The 22,472-nt window shown below is 45.9% G+C and overlaps 1 protein-coding gene and 1 long non-coding RNA gene across 2 annotated transcripts in view; one reads left to right on the top strand and one right to left on the bottom strand.

The window, feature by feature from the left end:
- Positions 1 to 3,171: 3,171 nt before the first annotated feature.
- The window catches only part of AK7 (adenylate kinase 7), a 49,851-nt gene continuing 30,550 nt past the window's right edge, over positions 3,172 to 22,472 (bottom strand). Inside the window, exons 13-18 of the mRNA XM_060181019.1 lie at positions 16,799 to 16,927; positions 16,321 to 16,389; positions 9,524 to 9,721; positions 5,883 to 6,103; positions 4,834 to 4,992; positions 3,172 to 3,619 (exon numbers count right to left, since the gene is read on the bottom strand). Of these exons, the coding sequence (XP_060037002.1) occupies positions 3,581 to 3,619; positions 4,834 to 4,992; positions 5,883 to 6,103; positions 9,524 to 9,721; positions 16,321 to 16,389; positions 16,799 to 16,927 (815 nt within the window). The 3' untranslated portion in view covers positions 3,172 to 3,580. The remainder of the gene's footprint in view (positions 3,620 to 4,833; positions 4,993 to 5,882; positions 6,104 to 9,523; positions 9,722 to 16,320; positions 16,390 to 16,798; positions 16,928 to 22,472) is intronic.
- On the top strand, positions 19,094 to 22,471 carry LOC132535420 (uncharacterized). The gene is made up of 3 exons (XR_009547204.1): positions 19,094 to 19,350; positions 20,600 to 20,678; positions 22,341 to 22,471. It is a non-coding gene; the product is annotated as an uncharacterized LOC132535420 (long non-coding RNA).

The raw sequence follows: 22,472 nt of genomic DNA, 5'->3' as shown, positions 1-22,472 counted from the left end.
GTGTCTAGAACACCAGCCTCCAGTGGGTGAGTTTCAGGCTTCTGAGCACAACCCGCCCCCCCCCCCACACACACACACTCTGGTCTCTTTCTAAAGAAAACAATCCTTGTAAATACCCATAAAGATAGAGCCTGGTGTTGTGCTTTATGGATGAAACAATGGGAACTTCTCCAGCTCCTGGCTGTCCTCTGCCTGGCATTGAGGAAAGCAGTGAGAGCTGGGATGGCAGCATAATGGTTAATCAAAAGATGTCCACCGAGGCTCCAAACATCCCAGGTTCAAAGCAGAGCTGAGCTGTAGCTCTGAGAAGGGTTGGGGAGGTAGCGTAACTGTTACGCAAAGCTCTCATGGCCTGAAGCTAGGGACCAAAATCCCCGGGTTCAGTCCCCCACACCGCCATACCCCAGAACTGAGCATTGCTCTCTCACCCCCCTTCCCTCTCTATTCCTGGCTGTCTCTATCCAATAAATAAATAAAGATAATAAATAAATAAACTGATCAAAGAAGATGGAAAGGCAATTAAAAAAGAAAAGGAAACAAAGTCTTTTAAAAGTGGTGGTGGCACACCTGCTCAAACACACACATCACAATCTCAAGGACCCTGGTTCAAGCCCCTGGTCCCCACCAGCAGGGGGAAGTGAAACAGGACTGCAGGTATTTCTCTGTCCCCCTCCCTCCCTATTGTCCTGTCCTCTCAATTTCTCTCTGTCTCTATCCAGTAATAACTATTTTTTAAAATTAAATCAAAAAGAAGAAACTAGGCACAAAAGGGTATTTATTGAGTGACTCGTTTTATGTGAGGGTCCAGAACGTGCTTGCTCCTAGATCAGTGTTTGCCAAGGCCCGTGGAGGAAAGGGATTTGGGATTAATTAATAAGGATTTGGCTGTCTACTGGCCACAGGGTTTCCATCTGAGGTGACAAAAAACTTCTGGAACTGAGTGGTGACATGGACAGTGTTGTTGCTGCTTGTTTCTCTGTTTAGAGATGGAGAGACAGTGAGATCAAGAGAGTGGAAGACACTACAGCCTCGAAGCTTCCTTCAAGGTAGCAAGGAGCTGGGCTCCAACCTGTGTTGCACACACACACACACGCACACGCACACGCACACACACACTGTCCAAGTGAGCCATTTCGCTGGCCTGGCTGTGGACACTGGAGAACGTGCTAATCACCACTGACTTGCATACTGTTTGCCTCATTTTTTTTTTTTTTTTTTTTTTTTTTACCGGAGCACTGATCAGCTCTGGTTTATGGTGGTGCAGGGGATTGAACCTGGGACTTTGGAGCCTCAGGCATGAGAGTCTCTTTGCATAGCCATTATGCTATCTACCCCGTCCTCATTTTTTTCTTTGTGATTCACAGTGGGTTACAAGATTATGAGATGACAGGTCAGGGGTTGGGCGGTAGCACAGCGGGTTAAGTGCACAGGATCCCTGTTTGAGCCCCCGGCTTCTCACCTGCTTGGGTGGTCACTTCACATGCTTGTGTGAAGCAGGTCTGCAGGTGTCTGTCTTTCTCTCCCCATCTCTGTCTTCCCTTTCTCTCTCCATTTCTCTCTGTCCTATCCAATAACAATGACATTAATAACGATAATAACCACAACAATGATAAAACAACAAGACCAACAAAAGGGGAAAAAAGTGGCCTCCAGGAGCAGTGGATTTGTGGTGCAGGCACCGAGCCCCAGCAATAACCCTGGAGGCAAAAAAAAAAAAAAAAAAAAAAGATGACAGGTCTGGCTCCACACCGCCCCACTGCCAGAGTTCTGTGTCCCTGCCCTCCCACCTCCCAAAGATAATTTCTGCCGTTCTCACAAACTGACATGTGCTCTTTAAGGCTGCTGTAGAGGTGAATTTATGCTGTGTGCATTTTTACTACAATTTGAAAAACAGTGCAGTCTATTCAGATCTCCTTGTTGCAAGAGAAGAAAGATCTATGCAGTTAAAGTCCACCTGGACAAATCTGTCATTCAGGGTAATGCTGACAACTATGGGATGTTAAAGTACTAGTTTGTTTTTTTTTTTTCTTCTCCTCCAGGGTTATTGCTGGGCTCAGTGCCTGCACCATGAATCCACCGCTCCTGGAGGCCATTTTTCCCCCCTTTTGTTGCCCTTGTTGTAGCTTCGTTGTGGCTATTATTATTGCCCTTGTTGACGCAATTCGTTGTTGGATAGGACAGAGAGAAATGGAGAGAGGAGGGGAAGACAGAGAAGAGGAGAGAAAGATAGACACCTGCAAACCTGCTTCACCGCCTGTGAAGCGACTCCCCTGCAGGTGGGGAGCCGGGGGCTCGAACCGGGATCCTTACGCCCGTCCCTGCGCTTTGCGCCACATGCACTTAACCCACTGCGCCACCGCCCGACCCCCAAAGTACTGGTTTTGAAGGCTGGGGAGATGGTTCTGCAAAAAAGACTTTCATTCCTGAGGCATCGAAGGTCCCAAATTCAATCTCCAGCATACTATAATCCAGAGCTGATCAGTGTTCTGGTAAAGAAATAGAATAAATAGGGAGTAGGGCGGTAGCACAGGGGGTTAAAGCACAAAGACCGGCGGAAGGATCCCAGTTCGAGTCCTTAAGGATCCCAATTCGAGCCCCCGGACCCCTACCTTCAGGGGAGTCACTTCACACCTGGTGAAGCAGGTCTGCAGGCGTCTCTCTGTCTCTCTTCCTCTCTATCTCCCCCTTCTCTCTCAATTTCTCTTTGTCTCTATCCAATAACAAATAAAAAAAAGAAATAGAATAAATGTATTCATTTATTTTGAGAGAGAGAGGAACTAGAGCACCACTCCAGCATATAAAGCATCAGAATTGAACTCTGGGCCTCAGGCCACATTCATGCCCTACACACCACCAGATAAACCGCCCTCTGGACATGGGAATTTGGGGATTTTCTTAGAGTGGTGAGGGAAGGACGCAGAAGAATCACTGGTTAATGCCTGTAGTGCAAATGGGATGTGTTGAAAACATTCTAACTAGCCACTAATATCAGAATTATCTCTCCTGCTACACGAAATGTTCTTTTTTATTCATTCATTTATGTATTTAAAACATGAAATTTTCTATCAAGAGGTTTATTACCATTCTGATTTGTTGGTGAGGTTACTAACCCTGGACTCTGCAACTTTTCGAAAACCAGTTGTCGCTGGCTGACCGTGACACCACAAAGCATAAACAGTTCAAGTTTATTTCCATCTAATGCCATTGGTACTGGAATCACAACAGTTTATGTCAATCTATTAGCATTCATGCTAGGTTAATATGTAATCTGATTTTTCTTCATTCCGTAAATTATGACATACAGGATGTTTAGACTGTGAGTGAACTACTACACCAAAACTTGTTTTGTGAGTTCTCTGCAGATAGCTTATCAACTCATTGTCTCAACAGAGTTTTAATGAAGTAGTCAATCATTGTTGGATAGCTTTCTATAACAAGCCTGCTTAATAAAACAGTTGTTCACAGCAAGTAAAACGATTTAACTTTAAAAAAAATGAAAAACGTTTTTAAAAGCAATACTTCAAGTTACTTTGTTTAATCTCTGGGTCTGCAAAGTGTCTGCCACAAGGTCTTTAATGTTTCACAGAGTCTCGGGGTTGTTTTTGAAGAGATACTCTGCCTGTAATTGAAAGAAGAGAAAAGGTTAATTTTTTAGCAGCTACCGCTAGGTCTTTACTACTGATTCTCTGCGCTGTTAGTGCCTGTAACTGGACAATTCAACTCCATGGTCTTTTACTGTCCACTGAGTAACAGAAGCTTCATTATAATTATTATTATTATTGATCGATTTACCAATAGTGTCCTTGTAAATGTGCAGCTAGACCATCCCAGGCTCCTTTTCATTAAGAAAGAGAGATGGAGATGGAGAAGGAGAAGGAGATGGAAGAGGAGATGATGATGGAGAAGGAGATGAAAGAGAAGGAGATGAAGAAAGAAATGGAGATGGAGAAGAAGATGGAGATGGAGAAGGAGATGATGAGATGGAATGGAGAAGGAGAAGAAGGAGATGGAGTTGGAGACAGAGATGGGGGACTGCATGGTGGTGCATGTGGTTGAACACACATTTTACAGTGTGCAAGGTCCCAGGTTTGAGCCCCCGGTCCCCACCTGCAGAGCGAAGCTTTGCGAGTGGTGAAGCAGGGCAGCTGGTGTCTCTCTTTCTCTCTCCTCTTTTTTAAATTATTATATTTATTTATTTATTCCCTTTTGTCGCCCTTGTTTTTTTATTGTTGTAGTTATTAGAAAGATAATTTAAAGGAGAGGGGTAGATCACAACATTGGAACTTCCCCCAGTGCCATCGCACCTGCCATGTGGCACCTGGGGGCTTGAACCTGAGCCATAAAATGACAAGACATGCACCCTACTCAGTGAGCTATCTTTCTGGTGACCCAGGAAGTCTTATTTTCTTTTTTAGCTATATTTACTTATTTATCTTATTTATTTACTCCCTTTTGTTGCCCTTGTTTTATTGTTGTAGTTATTATTGTTGTCGTTGTTGGATAGGACAGAGAGAAATGGAGAGAGGAGGGGAAGACAGGATGAGAGAAAGACACCTGCAAACCTGCTTCACCGCTTGTGAAGCGACTCCCCTGTAGGTGGGGAGCCGGTGGCTCAAACCGGAATCCTTATGCCGGTCCTTGCGCTTTGCGCCATGTGCGCTTAACCCGCTGCGCTACCGCCCGACTCCCAAAAGTCTTATTTTCAACAGGGGAGGCGTTGGAGGCAACTCCTCAAAGAGCCAGACACACGCTCTGTCTCTGTCCCAGTGCCCGCTGGCTGTCCCTTTAGGTCCACGCATATCCTAGCACTTTTGACAAGTGTGAAGCTCTCACCAGGAAGTCCACAGGGTCGTCGGGCCTGACCTTGCAGCACTCGTTGAGGCCCTGCATGAGCGTGGGCATGACGTAGGTCATCAGATAGTTCCTCAGAGGGACGGACTGGGTCTCCAGGAGCTCTCTTTCTTCTCGTTTCACCTCTTCCAGCTGTTTACTCTACAGGGTGAGTCACCGGGAAGGAGAGAGTGCTTATACAGGGCTCGCTCCAGAGAGAGCATGGGGCACCGCTCTCCACGCTCACCCAGGGGTGGTGAAGGTGGCGTCTCCACGCAGAGGGGAGACTCGGGGGTTAGAACAATGGCCTAGTCATTTGGCAAGCGGCAGACTGGGTCCCGAGCTCACTTCCTCAACCAAAATAATCTCTAGCTGGCCAGAAGAATACAAGTTAAGTACTCACTACCGCCGCCACCAGCACCACGTCTGAGTCAGGGAAATGGCTAGCCCATTTGGACAGTGCACTGCTTTGCCATGTGTGTGGCCTAGGTTTGAGGCTGGCCCCCACCACCTGGAAGGAGGCTTCAGTGCTGTGCTCTCTCACTCGCTCTGCCTTCTCCGTCTCTATACAGATAAGTAATCACAATAATGATCATGGTGATGACGATAGTGTCTGCCTATAAGAGGACTCTGGTGGTCTCTGAAGGCAGTGCACCTGTCACGACTCAGGAAATGCTAGAAGTTACGCAGGTTGAGAGGTTCAGGGCATTTGAAGAGGACTCGTTTCCCTGCCCAGGCCTCGGGGGCGTGCGTCTCTGAAAAGATGCCCCGTCTCAGAAGGTTCTGGCTGTGCGGGAGCAGAGTGCGGCCTGCCGTCATTACACTGGTGACATCAGAAGGTGTGCCCGGGCAGAACAGTGAGGTGGGCACAGGCAGGACTCTCCCGAGCTCCTACTTAAAGACACAGAGAGCAGCGCTGAACTTCAGACGGACTTGTCAGTATAGTCACAGGCCCTTTGGAATTTAACGAAAACATGCCTACTAGCCATCTTCAAAATGGAGGACCCCCCCAACTCTTCATCTGCACCCCGTCTCCCTCCGTGTATACTCACCCACTCCTCCCAGCGAGCCATCTTCTCTGCCATTTCTATGGCTTCCTTGCGCTCCCGTTCAGCCTCCTCTGCAGTCTCTCTGGCCAGGCGCTCCTCCGCAGCCTTGCGCTCCTGCTCTGCCTTTTCTTCGTCGGTCAAGCCGAAGTTCCGAGGCTCCCCGATCTCTTTGATGAGCTGTTTGATGGCGAGTCTGTTCTGAGCGTCTTCGAGTTTGCCTACGTCTTCAGATGCCATGAGAAAGGGAGGACGTGAGTGCCCACTGCATCCCAGCCGCCTGCTAAACCCGGCACAGTGAGCCCCTGAAATGGGCATTGGGGGTTTCTTCTTCTAGGTGCACAGTTCAGACTCGTGGGTCTCTAGACGGGGAGACCGTGCAGCAAAGCATGAGACGGTCCAAGTTCAATCCGAGCACCACCCACGGAGCCAGGTGTGCACTGGTCAGAAAGGCAATCTCTCCCCTCTCTGCCAGTGACTGGGAATAAAACAGGCGTCCGGGTCCTGGCTGCAGATCTGAGAGGGTGCATGGGGAACACACTGTCTCTGAAGGGTGAGTTTCCTCCCTGGAGACATCCAAGTAGAGACTGGGATACTTTTGGGGTGGGGGGCCACAGAAGGAGATCTTGCATTTACTGGAGGTCAGGTGTGATAAATTCTGTTTTCACTTTTCTCTCTCTCTCTTTTTTTCTTCCTGAGAATCAGTGGTTTGGGGATACATTCTTATTATATCCCTAAGCATAAACAACCATTAGGCTAAGGAGATAGAATAATGGCTATGCAAAAATATTTTCATGCCTAAGGTCCCGGAAGTCCCAGGTTCAATCCCCAGCACAGCCATAAGCCAGAGAGTAGTGCTTAATCACTCCAGTTAACCTATTTATACAGGAGAAGACTTCAAATTCCAAAATATATCTTCCTGATGCTAATATCAGAACAAAACTGGAGGAAGAGAAAGAGAGGCAGAACTGGGGAGGCAAAAGAAGAGGGGAAGAAAAAGAAACACTAGCTGGGGCAGTGCAGGAGGTGGTGGAATGGCTAGAGCATTGAACCTACAGGCAGGAAATCCCGAGTTCAATCCCAGGCTATCTGCTGTCTACCAGAGAAACGCCCTGGTTCTCCCTCTTTCTCACTACTAAATAAGTCTGTGGTCTGGAAGATGGTGCGGTGGATAAAGCACTGAACTCTCAAGCATGAGGTCTCAAGTTCAATCCCCGGCAACACGTGTACCAGAGTAAAATTTGGTTCTTTCTCTCTCTCCTCCTTTCTCATTAATAAATAGTTAAAATCTTTAAAAATAAATATACAAGGCCATCTTAAAAAACAGATTTATGGGCAGAGGTAGATAGCACAATGGTTCTACAAAGAGACTCTCAATAGCACAGTAGAGAAAGCACTGGACTCTCAAGCCTAAGATCCTGAGCTCGACCCCCAACAACGTAAGTAGCAAAATGATACTCTGGTGCCATCTCTCTCTCTCTTTCTCTTTTCCCCTTCCCCTTTCCTCATTAATCTTGTGTACCAATGATACCTCAATGAAAGTAAATAAAAACAAAAGCAAAAAAAACAAAAATAATAATAAAAAAGCAATTATAACAACAAAACAGATACACAGAATGAACCCTTCACCTTCAACCATAAAGAGCCAGTGCATCTGGATTCCAGCAGCAGGCGCTTGGCACTTCACAGGAAGAAAGACCAGACCGAGACAGAAACAAACAAAGACAACTTAAGCTCCTCTTTTTATGTTTCTTCAGGCTTAGAATGGTTTCTGCTCAGAGATCGGAATCTTCTCAGAGATCTGAATTCTCCTTCAGCCAGGATGACAGGACTTACCACAAAACCACTAGAGACATATTTTTCTTTACTTAGGAAAATTAATAAAAGCAAACGATTATTCTAAATGTTTTCTTTAAGAAGAACATACAGCCTGCTCCAACCTGAGGCAGGCAGGGAAAGTGGGGGAACACCCAGAACACACACACTCTCTCTGTATCTCACGACTCACTTTTCTCTGCGCAGGTCACAACCTTAACTCTGAGAAACAATGTTCTGGGCTGGGGAGAGCTCACAGGATGAGCATGTGAGAGGTCCCTGGACCTGGCACCACATATGCCAGAGCTGAGTGCTGCAGAGGCCTCTTTGTCTCTCTCACAGATAAAGGTGAAGAAGGAGGTGAAGAAGGAGGAGGAGGAACAGCAGTTCTGGGTGGGGAGATAGCATCATGGTTCTGCATAAGACTTTCATGCCTAAGGCTCTGAAGTCCCCAGATTAACCCCCAGCAGTGCAATAAACCAGTTTATTTTTTGTAAAAAAAAAAAAAAAAAAAAATCAAGGTGAACTAATCTTGAGTTAAAGAGTCTCCATTATTACTCTTCCGTGCTCTCATTAAAAAAGAAAAAAAAAGTCCTTCCCTCAATAAGGCATTAATGCCATGGCTGCTTCTTTAAATTCACAGTCTCCAAGAACCATTAAGTGTATGTGCTGAGCTCAGATTTGCCTCAGTTCACCTCTTTAAGTCAACAGTGACGACTTGTCTTAAGGACTGTGACTTATCAAAAAATTCAACCTGAAACCACCATCTTTCTGAACATAAGCACGTGAGCCAAATGGCAGGGTGCGGCTGCCTTGGTTCTGAGAAGCTGAATCAGCCGCGCCCTAGAGCTCAGGCCTCTGTGAAGGACCAGGGCACAGTGACCTGAGGCCTGGTCGTCACCTGTCACCAAGATGCACAGATAAGCAACCATTCCATGACGTGCAGCCCCCATTTCCCTGAAGACGGGGTTAGAGAAACCGGAAAGCTGAGGAAGGGCCCGGCTTGTTTGGAGAAACATTGAGGTTTCTTAAGATAGTGGCTGGACCAGTGAGCAGTCACTGGAAAATGAGCAGGCAGGGCCCGGTGGTGGCACACCTGGCTGAGTGCGCGCGTTACAATGCTCAAGGACCGGGGTTCAAGCCCTCTAGTCTGCACCTGCAGAGGCAATCTTCACTAGTGGTGGAGAGTCACTGCAGGTGATTCTCTGTCTCTTTCTCCTTCTCTATCTCCCCTTCCCTAATTTCTCTTTGTTCCATCAAATAAATTAAAGGAAAAGCAGAGCAGAGGGTAGATAGCAGAATGGTTACGTAGACTCTCATGCCTGAGGTTTCAAAGTCCCAGGTTCAATCCTCTGCACCACCATAAGCCAGAGCTGAGCAGTGCTCTAGTCAAAAAAGAAAAAGGCAAAGCATATGAAGAACGAGCTTTAGGGGCCTGGTGGTGGCACACCTGGTTAGGCGCACATGTTATAGTGCACAAGGATCCGGGTTCAAAGTCCCGGTCCCCACCTGCAGGGGAAAGCTTTGCAAGTGGTGAAGCAGGACTGCAGGTGTCTCTCTGTCTCTCCTACTCTCTATCTTCCCCTCCCCTATTAATTTCTCTCTATCTCTATCCAGTAAATAAATGAAGGTAATAAAAATATTAAAAACCATTTTTTTAAAATCTAGCTTTAGCACAACAGGCGGCAGTCAAGCAACCTCCTCTCTGTCGCTTGGCCTTGCTTCTGCCTCCCTCTCTGCAGCTGACTCTTTACTGGCTGCCTGTCACCTCCCTTGACTATTTCTGGGGTCCTCCGAGCACTGCTGGCCTTCCTGCCTCACACATTCCTTACCTATATGGATCGGGTGGATTTCAATGTCGTCAAAGTAATTGCAGACAGTCTCATCTTCCGTGTTGATGTCCCGGTAGTTGCTCAGTGCCCGGAGGAAGCGGTCCTGGCTGTAGTGGGTCCCGGCCACCATGCTCTCGGGGAGGTTCATCACCCGCTCCTTCAAGAACTCATCAGAGGCATCCAGCGCACACACAAACTCTACGGGGAGCAGAGGGCCGCAGTGCGCAGTGGCAGTGGGCTGGCTGGCACAGGGCTTTGCCGTGTCGTGGGCTCCAAGGGCAGCTGGCTGGCTGCGTGCACTGGCCCTCTGGCTGCCTCTGGGCAGGGCCAAGGATGTGAGGCACCAGTGTTTCCAGAGACCACCCTCCAACACCCTGCCACAGGGCATCTGGAGGGATCTATTGTCTTTCCCGGTCCTCTTCTTCTTTCCTCCCTCCCTTCCTCCTCCCCTCCTTTCCCTCCTTCCTTTCTTCTTTCTTTCCTCCTCTCGCCTTTATTCCACTCACCATACTTATCTTCTTCAACTAAATGAAGGCCACATCACAGAATAAACCAACAAGCAAACTGGACCCAGAGACAGCTTACCTGGTAGGCAGGTGCCTTTTCCCATGCCCAAAGCCCTGGGTTTGAGCCCCAACACCAAAGGGGAGATCACAGCACATGGGGAGCAGTGCTGTGTCTCATATTAAATACATATTCTATTTATTTGTGTATGTATTGGATAGAGACAGAAATCGAGAGGGGAAGGGGAGATAGAAAGGGAGAGAGACAGAGAGACACCTGCACCATTCGTGAAGCTTTCCCCACTGCAGGTGGGGACCAGGGGCTCAAACCAGGTCCTTGTACACTGTGATATGTGCGCTTAACCAGGTGTGCCATCACCTGGCCCTTTTAAATACATATAATATATGCATGCCCCCGAAGGGGCAGAATTGTGTGTGAGTGAAGCCCTGGACACACACACACACACACACACACACACACACACACACACACACACACACACTTAAACAGGATAAAAATAAAAGCAACAGGAAAAATAAATGTTGGTGGTCTGGGAGGTGGCACAGTGGATAACGCAGTGGACTCTCAGGCATGAGGTCCCCAAGTTCAACCTCTGGCAGCACATGTACCAGAGTGATGTCTGGTTCTTTCTCTTTCTCCTCCTAACCCTCTCATAAATAAATAAATAAATAAATAAATAAATAAACAAACAAATGTTGACTGTAGCACACCTGGTTGAGTGCATATGCTACCATGCAAAATGACCCATGTTCAAGCCCCTGGTCCCCACCTGCAGGGGGAAAGTTTCACAAGTGGTGAAGCAGGGCTGCGGGTGTCTCTCTGTTTCTCTCCCTCTCTATCTCCCCAACCTTCTGGATTTATCTCCTTCTCTATCCAATAAGTAAATTAAGTAATAAAAAAGAGAGAGAAAGCTTCATCAGTTATGAATGAGTGTTGTGGTGTCTCCTCTCTCTCTCCCTCTCCCTTCACCTTCCATCTGAAAGAGCATAGAACAATAGAATTGTGAAGGCATAAAGCCCCAACAAAGCCCTGAAAATACAAAAAAATAAATGTGGGTGGGGGAAATTGCATAATGATTCTGCATAAAGACTCATTCCTGGGAGTTGGGCGGTAGCGCAGCAGGTTAAGCGCACATGGCGTGAAGCACAAGTAAGGATCCTGGCTCGAGCCCTCAGCTCCCCACCTGCAGGGGAGATGCTTCACAGGCAGGGAAGCAGGTCTGCAGGTGTCTCTCTCTCCCCCTCTCTGTCTTCCCCTCTTCTCTCCATTTCTCTCTGTCCTACCCAACAACAACAACATCAATAACTACAACAATAACTACAACAACAATGAAAAACAACAAGGGCAACAAAAGAGAAAATAAATAATTTTTTTAAAAAAATAGACTCATTCCTAGGGGGCTGGGTGGTGGCACACCTGGGTAGCGCACATATCACAATGCACAAGGACCCAGGTTCAAGCCTCTGGTCCCCACCTGCAGGGGGAATCTTCACAAATGGTGAAGCAGGGCTGCAGGTGTCTCTCTGTCTCTCTCCCTCTCTCTCTTCCCCTCACCTCTCAATTTCTCTCTGTCTCTACTCAGTAGTAAATATATAAAGATATATTTTTTTAAAAAGTCTCATTCCTGGGGCTCCAAAGTTTCAGGTTCAACCCCTCACATCACTGTAAACCAGAGCTGAGCAGTGCTCTGGTAAAAAAAAAAATAAAAAAAAAAAAAAGTTATTAGAAATTAAAAGTAAAACCCTGGCCAGCAGATCACGTGGACAGTGGGCTGCTTTGCTGTGAGAATCAATCACGTAGAGTCTTTTCCGTGGAAGGCTGGTTCAGGTCCCTCTGTTTAAGTTGTACCAGCAGTCACGTAGTACAGGACAAGGATGCAGAACAAGTCCTGCTGAAGTCCCTCTCAGTCCCATAGCCCCTTGGACACTTGTCACTCCCCAGCCCCTTCCCTTAAGATTTCGCCAGCATCTAGCTGGTGAGAACTTGCTCCAAGGAGGCAGGGCCACGGTGCAGCTGTGACCTCGAGTTAGGGATCAAAGCTCCATGTGCTGAGGCTCTGGTGGGTGACACACCCTTGGCAGAAGTGAGCGCTGCCTTGCTAATTCACTGGCATATAGGGCTTTTCATTTTGGGCAGTTTGAATGTTTCTTTTTCTTTTCTTTTTTTTTTTTTTAAATATATTTGTTTATTTCCCCTTTTTGTTGCCATTATTGTTGTAGTTATTGTTGTCGTTGTTGTTGGATAGGACAGAGAGAAATAGAGAGAGGAGGGGAAGACAGAGAGGGGGAGAGAAAGACAGACACCTACAGACCTGCTTCACCGCCCGTGAAGCGACTCCCCTGCAGGTGGGGAGCCGGGGGCTCGAACCGGAATCCTTAAGCCAGTCCTTGTGCTTTACGCCATGTGCACTTAACCTGCTGCGCTACTGCCCGACTCCCTGTTTGAATGTTTCTAACATTTGCCACGTGTGGGACCTAGGTTCAAGCCTGGCCCCCAGCGCACTAGAGGAAGATTCAGGGCCACATTTTTGCGTTTATCCTCCTCCCTGACTCTTTTCTCTGTCTCTCTGCATCTGGAAAGAATAAAGTCATCCCAGCGTGGTGAGTCACCAATGATGACAAAGTAAGAATAACAGCAAGCACCTGAAGCCGGTGAGCCTGCACAAGATGGGAAGCGGCAAGTCACGGATGGGCCTGGGGCTGGGGGTGGAAGGCCTGGGTGTGGAAAACAGCTTACCTGGAGAGTGTTCTGCTTGGCCATGTGTGTGCCCCAGCCTTGAGGCCGGCCCACAAGGCCTTGAAGGAAACTTCAGAGCTGTGCTTTCTCCCCCATCCCCTGTCATTTTGTCTCTGTCTATCTGAAAAAGTCAGCCTGGAGTAGTGAGAGCCTAGAGATGACAACAGCAACAACACCTTAGAAATCCCTCAGCACTGTGAACACTTACATCCCGCCGACCCTGCCCTTCTCAAGAGTGGGCGACCCCTTTAACTAAGTTGCGACTCACACCCACCCTTACTCGTTATATTTTCACCTCCCTTAACTAAGTCTTCTGTCCCTGTGGAGCTCCTTTGCATTTTCAGAGACTAAGCTAGCTCTCTGTCTTTGGCAGGTACCTTTTTTTTTTTTCTTTCTTAATTCTGGGTTTCTTCTCTAACTAAATCTATATTCCTTGCCAAAAAACTGGGTATCCTGTGAATTATTTTAGTTTTTTTTAAAAAAGATTTTATTCGTGTATTAATGAGAAAGTAGGAAAGAGAGAAAGAATGAGGCCTTACCCTGGTTCATATGCTGCCAGGAATTGAACCCGAGACCTCATGTTTGAGAGTCCAAAGCTTTATCCACTGCACCACTTCCTGGACCATTAGTTTTAGTTTTTTAACATGTTATTATTTTTTTATTTATTTATTTATTTATTTATTTATTTATTTATTTATTTATTTATGAGAATGATAAGAGGAGAGAGAGAGAGCCAGACATCACTCTGGTACATGTGCTACCAGGGATTGAACTTGGGACCTTATGGTTGAGAATCCAATGCTTTACCCACTGTGCCACCTCCCAGACCACAACATGTTGTTATTTATTTTGAATAGAGAATGAGAGAAGCTGAAAGGGAAAGGGGAGATGAGGAAGGGAAAGAGAGAGAGAGAGATCGAGACCTGCAGCCCTGCTTTACCACTTATGAAGCTTCCCCCCTGCAGGTGGGGGCTGGGGCACCTTGCAATTTTTTTTTTAACCTCCAGGGTTATTGCTGGGGCTCGGTGCCTGCACTATGAATCCACTGCTCCTGGAGGCTTTTTTTTTTTTTTTTATTGTTGTTGTTATTATTCTGAGTTTTTTTTTTTTTTACTAGAGCACTGCTTAGCTCTGGCTTATGGTGGTGCAGGGGATTGAACCTGGGACTTGACAGAGCCTTAGGCATGAGAGTCTGTTTGCATAACCATTGTGCTATCTACCCCCGCCCCATTGTTGTTATTGTTGTTGTTATTATTGTTGTTGTTGTTATTGCTGTCATTGTTATTGGATAGGACAGAGGGAAATGGAGAGAGGAGGGGAAGACAGAGAGGGGGAGAGAAAGACAGACACCTGCAGACCTGCTTCACCGCTTGTAAAGTGACACCCGCCACTGTAAGTGGGGAGCCGGGTGCTTGAACCCAGATCCTTACGTAGGTCCATGCCATGGGTGCTTAACCCACCATGCTACCACCCAACCTGCAATTTTTTTTTTTTTTAAGATTTTATTTATTAGGAGAAAAATAGGATAGATAGAAAGAACTAAACACCACTCTGGTACAAGTGCTGCTGGGGATTGAATTCAGGACCTCATGCTTGAGAGTCTAATACTTTATCCACTGTGCCACCACCCAGACTACCCCATGAATTCTTTTTCTCGTGAACCAAGAGCCTCTTGAACGAACCTCTTATTAAATCACTCCTATGATGACAGCTCATGCAAACCAATCCCAAAGACTTTTTTTATCTTTTAAGTTCATGGTAAGGTCACAAGAAATGCCTGCTGGGTAGTTGGTTAATGTCTTTTTTTTTTTTTTTTCCAGTAGAATGTGTTCTTTATGCTTCACTTTGCTGAAAACATTGTGAAATCACTGTGTAAATATGTAGCTGATTCATCTTGCTGTGGAATTCACAATAAACCAAAACTTCGCCCAGTTTTGTTTCTTCACTATTCCTTTCATCTGGTCTCACCTCCCCCTACTTTCTCTTCAGGGAAACTTAGTTTTATTTATTTACTTATTAACATTTTCCAAAAAATCTTTTATTCATTTTTTTATTGGATAAAGATAGAAATCAAGAGAGAAGGGGGGAGGTCAGAGGGAGACAGAGAGAGAGAGAGAGAAAGACACCTGCAGTACTGCCTCAGCGCTCGTGAAGCTTCCCCGCTGCAGGGCAGGGGCTGGGGGCTTGAACCCAGGTCCTTGTGCACCGTAACTTGAGCGCTCAACTGGGTGCACCTCCACCCAAGCTAGTAAACTGAGTTCTATTTCACTTTGGGCTGATTTGTCTTTCTGTTTTGATTCGTCAGCTCATTCCTTTCATATCCTTGCATCGTGCCCGTGGGCCTACCTGTTATTGGCCTTTCTCTTCCTGCCTTACTTTGCTTCACAGACTTCCCTTGAGTCCTTCCCTTGGTGCTGCACATGACAAAGTTTCATTTACATAAAGATGTTGAAGAGCAAATTCTGTTGTGTAACAGGCCACTTCTCTGCTCAGTCACCCGCCGCCGTGGGCACTATGGTGGCTCCCACGGCTTGGCTATGACAAACTGTGCCTCTCTGAACACTGGAGCAGAGGCAGCTTTTTGAGTTCACACTTCCTTACTCTTTGGACTGAACCCCGGAAGTGGGATGGCTGGGTCACAGCGTGGCTCTACCTCCTAGCAGTCCTCAAAATGTTGGCATCAGTGTACGTGCTTATACTTGTCCTGTCTCAACCCAGAATTCTGAATGTCTTGTGGGAAAGGCCACAGCATCACTGGCTCCCAGAACTGAAAGAGAAGGGAAGGGCCACTGGGACCCTGTCCCTCCTGGTCTCAAGAACAGAATTGGAAGACATCCGTTGGCTGGCTTTATCCCAAGAGAGAGTGGCAGAACTTCTGCCCATTTTAGGACATGAGTACACCTGACCTTTATCCCAGTTCATTCTTTAGTTTGGAGGTTTAATTTTAAGCTTAACTTTTTAAAAAATTTTATTTATTTATGAAAAAGACAGGAGGAGAGAGAAGGAACCAGACATCACTCTGGCACATGTGCTGCTGGGACTGAACTCGGGACCTCGTGCTTGAGAGTCCAAAGCTTTACCACTGCGCCACCCCTTGGACCACTTAAGCTTAATTTTTTATTTACATTTAAAAAAAGAAAAAGAAAACACCCTTACTTTATTAGCATCAAAATATTATTATGTGGGCAGGGGAGACAGCATAATGGTTATGCAAACAGACTCTCATGCCTGAGGCTCCTAAATCCCAGGTTCAATCCCCTGCACCACCATAAGCCAGAGCTGAGCAGTGCTCTGGTGTTTCTCTCTGTCTCTCTCCCTCTGTTTCTCTCTCTCTCTCTCTGCATCTCTCTCAAAAATAAAATAAATAAAAAAAAATTATTATGTTACAACAGAGATATGAATGGAGGGGGTAGAGAGCATAATGGTTATACAAACAGACTCATGCCTGAGCTCCAAAGTTCAATCCCGCTCTAGTAAAAAAAAAAAAAAAAAGGCATTCCCTTAAACATGACCTTGAAGATGTTTTTGAAACTTACCAGGTATGATTAATTTGTCAAAGGGAAACATTTTGCCTCTGGTTTCTTCCTCCTCCTCCTCATCTTCATCTAATAAAACAAAACATATAGTGTCCTGTTTACTATATGTTATCATGGATGGGGGAGGTGGTATAATGTCTCCAAAGTCCCAGGTTCAGTCCCCACCGCACCACCATAAGCCAGAGCTGAGCAGTGTTCTGGTAAAATAAAACAAAAACAAAAGGGGAAAAAAAATGTACCCACGTGTCAACAACTGTACTGTAAACCATTAAAATCCCTGTCAAAATTAAATTAAATTAAAATAAACAAATAAATTTCTCATGTTATAATAGCTCAGAAAAAAAAATTAAATATTTCAGTTAGCAGTCACTCGTGGAAACCAGCCACGAATCCAGCAGTCTCTCAGAGGAGACTGAATAGCTCTGAGGACTAAAGTGGCAACTTCTCTTCAGGTAAGCAAAGGGAACCCCACACTCACGACTAAACAGGTCTTTGGCTTGATCATAGGTCTTAGGGAAGCCATCCAAAATGTAACCTTGATTCCTGCAGGGCATGGATTTCAATTTTTCTCTTACAAATCGAATTACATATTGATCCTCCAGTCGGCCTGGTTAAAAGGAAAACGAGGGGACAAGATAGCATAATAGTTACGCAGAGAGACTCTCGTGCCTGAGGTTCTGAAGTCCCAGGTTCAATCCCCACGTCAGCATCAGCCAGAGCTGAACAGTGCTCTGGCAAAAAACAAGGAAGGAAGGAAGGAAAGAAAGGAAAAAGGAGAGCGAGGAGGTCCTGGGTTTAATCCCTGGCATCAAAAACACATATAGCAGCATTTATATATAAACCCGCCCACACAAACATTAAAGAAGGAGAAGGAGAAGATGATGCTTTTCCGTGGTCTGGGAGGTGGTGTAACAGTTAAAGCGCTGGACTCTCAAGCATGAGGTCCTGAGTTCAGTGCCTGGGAATGCGAGTGCCAAAATGAGGCTCTGGTCTTTCCTTCCACCACCACCTCCTCCCCTTCCTCCTCCTTCTCCTCCTCCTCCTCTTCCTCCTCCTCCTCCTCCTTCTTCTTTCTTTCTCTCTCTCTCTCTCCCTCTCATTAATAAATAAAATCTCTAAAAAAGTGATTTCAGGGCCAGTGAAATAGCTCACCTGGTAAGGTGCCTGCCTTGCCTTGTGCTCAACCCCAGCTGGAGCCCCTGGTAACCTCACCACCAGGGAGTGCCCTGGTGCTGTGAGGTCTCTCCCTGTCTCTGTATCTGAAAAAGTCAGGTCAGAGATGTAAATCTACACATGTGTAAATGTATTGGGTGCCCAGTAATAAAGTGGAAAATTTTTTTTTTGTCTTCAAAAGGCAAAAGGATTATCACTGGGGCTTGGTGCCAGCACTGAGCCCACTGCTCCTGGAGGTCATTTATCCATTTTATTTGACAGGACAGAGAGATGTTGAGAGAGGAGGGAGAAAGAAAGGGAGGGAGAAGGAGAGAGAGAGAGAGAGAGAGGGAGAGAGAGACCTGCAGACCTACTTTACTGCTTGTGAAACATTCCCCCTGTAGGTGGGGAGACAGGGACTCAAACTCAGATCCCTGTGCAGGTCTTTGTCTGGCACTAAGTGCTCTCAACCAGGTGTAGCAACACCTGGCCCCCTTAAAGTGAAAAGTCTTTAAGTCTGGCTGTCAGATGCCTGAAGGAGCACGTGGTTCAGTACCAAAGTCATGGGTTTCAATGACAGAATTGCACAATGTTCCAGGACTGTGAACTTCACTTGTGTGAGACCTGAGGTTTGATTCCTGGCCACACACATACACACATACACACACACACACACACACACACACAAATGGTGGTCTGGGAGGTGGCACAGTGGATAGAGTGTTGGTTTCTCAAGTACAAGGTCATGAGTTCAAGCCCCAGCATGACATGTGCCAGAGTGATGCTCTAGTTCTCTCTCTCACACAAATCTTTATATATACACTGAAAAAAATACCTCTTTTTTTTCCTCATTAAAATAAAATGACTGAAAAAGGAGAAAAAAATAAAAACAGAACTTTTCCAAAAAAAATAGTAAAAATATTTTAATAAAAGTGAATGTTCATAGGCATTCTGAACTACCTTTCAAACACCATGCTGCCACCCCCCTTTTAATTTCAGTCTATATTTGAAATGGCACTAATATTTAAAGTGTTACTATCAGGCCTTGTTTAGAACAGTCACTGTTAGCTTACATTCAGGGTCATAATAAAACATGCTGTCCTTGTTGTTGTTTTAATGATCTAAATTGGGCAGGGAAGTGCTTCTGCAAAAGACTTTTCATGCCTGAGATTCTAACCCACATTCAGTCCCTGGTATCATCACTAGCCAGAGCTGAGCAGTACACACACACACACACACACACACACACACACACACACACACACACAGAGAGAGAGGGAGAGGAGATGTATATTTGTATCGGAAAAACTCAACCTGGAGCAGTGCAGCCCAGGTAATAACAATATAAACAAACCAAACTGGGTCAGAAAAGTGAGTTCACTATGTCTCTGTCCTAGTGGTGAGATTCCTGTGTGGGGCTCAAAGGTCTTGCTCTGTTCAAATCAATCCAACCTTGTCACAGGTTCAGGTAAATAAGAACTGGAAGGGCTTTTAGACAAACTTGAGAGAGGAAGGCACAACCACCTTCCACAGTTAAAGGGGGCTGAATAAATTGCTCCACTCAACACAGGAAGCCTCCGGTTGGCTCCATGGGCATACCCGTGAGGGCCAGGGTGGGGAGGGAGCCTAGCTGCTGCTCAACACTGATCTCTTCTCTCTCCCAGGCTCCCTCTCTGCTGAGGCTGACGACCTGGTCTGGCCTCACATCTGGGGGAGGAGCAGAGTCTCCTGCCAAGGACAGGCCCTCCTGAAGCTTGGGCAACATATGAACTTCTCAACTCGGCCCTGCCTGTCTCTTCTCTGGTTCATGTTCTCCTCCGCCTCCGTGGGCGTGGAAAGGGCTCAGTGGCTACTTGACAGCACGCTGTGTCATTTTGGGTAAGACTTCTGGGCCCTTCCATCTGCACGATTTGAGGAGTTAACGGGCAGGCTCACTGCATGGTAGTCAGGAAAGTACACAAAGACAGCTGGAAAGCAGACAAGGACTAAGATTTCTTTTGTGGGAACAGTGGCACTGGATTTAAAAATCTCTCTATACTATGAAGGTGGAGCTGGGGGGTGGACGCAGGGCTTGTCCACACAGCACAGCTAAGCAGCCTCCCTGCTTCAGTCTTTCATTCTCCACTCTTTTTTGAGAGGAGAGAGAGGTAAGGTGGCTGGGCAGTGGTGCACTTAGTTAAGCACATATATCACCACACACAAGGATCCAGGTTCCAGACCCACTTGCCACCTGCAGAGAGGGCGCTTCACAAATGGTGAAGCAGGTCTGCAGGTGTCTCTCTGTCTCTCTCCCTCTCTATCGACCCTTCCCTCTCAATGTATCCCTGTCAAAAAAAAAAAAAAAAAGAAAGAGAAAGAAAGAAAGAAAGGCTACCAGAATCCTGCCAGATCAAAAGGCAGCTAGTAGTTACTGGAAAGAACTGCTTAGTTGGGGGTAGATAGTATAACGGTTATGCAAACAGCTCTCTTGCCTGAGGCTCCAAAAGTCCCAGGTTCAATCCCCTGTACCACCATAAGCTGCAGTTGAGCAGTGCTCTTGTAAAACAAACGAACAAACAAACAAACAAACAAACTGCTCAAAGCTAGGACAGAGAGGTTACTTATTACCTATGAGTTCTACGTAGGAACTGCCTGAAATTCCAGCCAAGGGTGGGAAAGAATGTACCCAGAAGTCCTGTTTAAAACAGTGTCTTGGTGTCATTAGTTTATTCAATGAACTGGTTAAAATTACTAGGTGAATAAAACATTTTTCCATCCACTTGCACTTCTTCTTGCATGAATTACTAGTACAAGTTATTCATTTTTTTTCCCACTAGGGAGCTGATGTCTTAGTTTGCCTAAGCATTTTACATATTAAGGAGATTGATTCTTTTTTTTATTATTTTAAAATATTTTACTTTATTTTTGAGAGATATGCAGACAGAGAGAAGCACAGTGAGAAACACCAGAGTTTATGGCAGTGTGGGGAATTGAACCTGGGACTTTGGAGCCTCAGGTATGAGAGTCTATTTGCATCACCATTAGGCTATCTTCCCCAGCTGGCTATTAACTCTTTCTCATACTTGGGGGGCAGATATTTCTTCCTGGTTTGTCTTTTAACTATATCTATTTTCTTTAATTTATCCAGAGCACTGCTCAGTTCTGGTTTATGGTGGTGCTGTGGATTGAACCCGGACCTTTGCCACCTCAGACATGAGAGCTTCTTGGTATGACCATCGTGCACTCTAATGAGCTTTGTAACCACGCGTTTGATTTTTTTTTTTTAACTAGTGCACTGTTCAGCTCAGCTCTGATTTATGATGGTGCTTGTGACTGAGCCTGAACCTCAGAAATGGAAGTTTTTTTGCATAAATTTTATACTGTCTCCCTGGCCTTGATTAAAAAAAATTTTTTTAACTATCTTTATTTATTTGATACAGGCAAGCAGAAATTATGAGGAAGGGGATATGGAGAGGGAGAGACACAGAGAGATATTTGCAGCACTGCTTCACCACTCGTGAAGCTTTCCCCCTACAGGTGGGGACTAGGGGCTCGCACCCAGGTTCTTGTGCATTGTAACATGTGAACTCAGCGAGGTGTGCTACCACCTAATTTTTTTTTTTTTAACCTTAAGTAGAACCTCCTCTCCACCCTCATCTAATGATCAGATGGTTGACAAAGAAGCAAAAGGTGGTGGCCCGGGAGGTAGCACAGTGGATAGAGCCTTTGACTCTCAGGCATGAGGTCCTGAGTTTGACCCCTGGCAGCACATGTACCAGAGTGATGTCTGGTTCTTTCTCTCTCTCCTCCTATCTTTCTCATTAATTAATAAATAAAATCTTAAAAAAAAAAAAGAGGAGGAAGCAAAAGTTGCTATTTTCCCAACCGTGGGGAGAGATATGATCATGATTGAAATTTCTTTGTTGCCATAACTTCTGAACCTCTCCCTTAAAAAATTTTTTTTTAATTTGGGGCCAGGTGTGCTGATGGCGCACCTGGTTGAGTGCTCATATTACAGTGCACAAGGATCCAGGTTCAAGAGACAGGTCCCCACCTGCAGGCAGAAAGTTTTAGGAGCAGTGAAGCAGGGCTGTAGGTGTCTCTCTGTCTCTTTCCCTCTCTGTCTTTCCCCTTCCCTCTAGATTTCTCTTTGTGTCTATCAAATAAATAAATAAGTAAAATATTAAAATGAACTTTTAAAATTTAACTTATTAACGAGAGGAGGCGGAGAGACAGAGGGGGGGAAAGGGAGGACAGTAACTAGAGTACCACACTGAACTCTGGGGTCTGAACTCAAAACCTCATACTTGAGAATGAGATACTTTATCCACTGTGTGAACTTCCAGGCCGCCTGGACTTAGCTTTTAATAGAAAACAAGTTGGGTTTTGTTCTTTTTTTTTTTTAATTTACTTTTATTTACTTATTCCCTTTTGTTGCCCTTGTTTTTTTATTGTTGGAGTTATTGTTGTTGTTGTTATTGATGTCGATGTTATTGGATAGGACAGAGAGAAATAGAGAGAGGAAGGGAAGACAGAGAGGGGGAGAGAAAGACAGACACCTGCAGACCTGCTTCACCTTCTGTGAAGGGAAGGGAGCCAGGGGCTCGAACCGGGATCCTTACGCCAGTCCTTGCGTTTTGCACCATGTGTGCTTAGTCCGCTGCGCTACCGCCAGACTCCCTTGTTCTCATTTTGTAGAGAGACAGAACAGAGCACCACTCTCCTGTTTATGATGCTCTGTTCTGTTCTGAGCCTCACCAGAGAACAAAGCCAACACACACACAATGCTGCTTCTCTTTATCTGTTGCAAACCTGGGGCCTCTGGCACATGTGATTTCGGACTGACACTTTTCTTTCTTTGTTGTTTTTCCTTTTTCCCGTTGAGGCAGGAAGACAAACAGAGAGACAGAAGGAGGAAGAAGGAGAGAGAGTGCAGCACTGGGGGAAGCTCCGGCCCATGAGGAATGTTCTAGAACAGGAGAGCCAAGCCCTGCTAGGAGCAGTGTGCACTGGCTGTGCTG

The sequence above is a fragment of the Erinaceus europaeus genome, chromosome 22 (genome assembly GCF_950295315.1).
Source record: "Erinaceus europaeus chromosome 22, mEriEur2.1, whole genome shotgun sequence".
Classification (NCBI taxonomy): Eukaryota; Metazoa; Chordata; class Mammalia; order Eulipotyphla; family Erinaceidae; genus Erinaceus; species Erinaceus europaeus.
The sequence above is the reverse complement of the archived record's forward strand: the minus strand, read 5'-3'. Positions and strand labels throughout refer to the sequence as shown.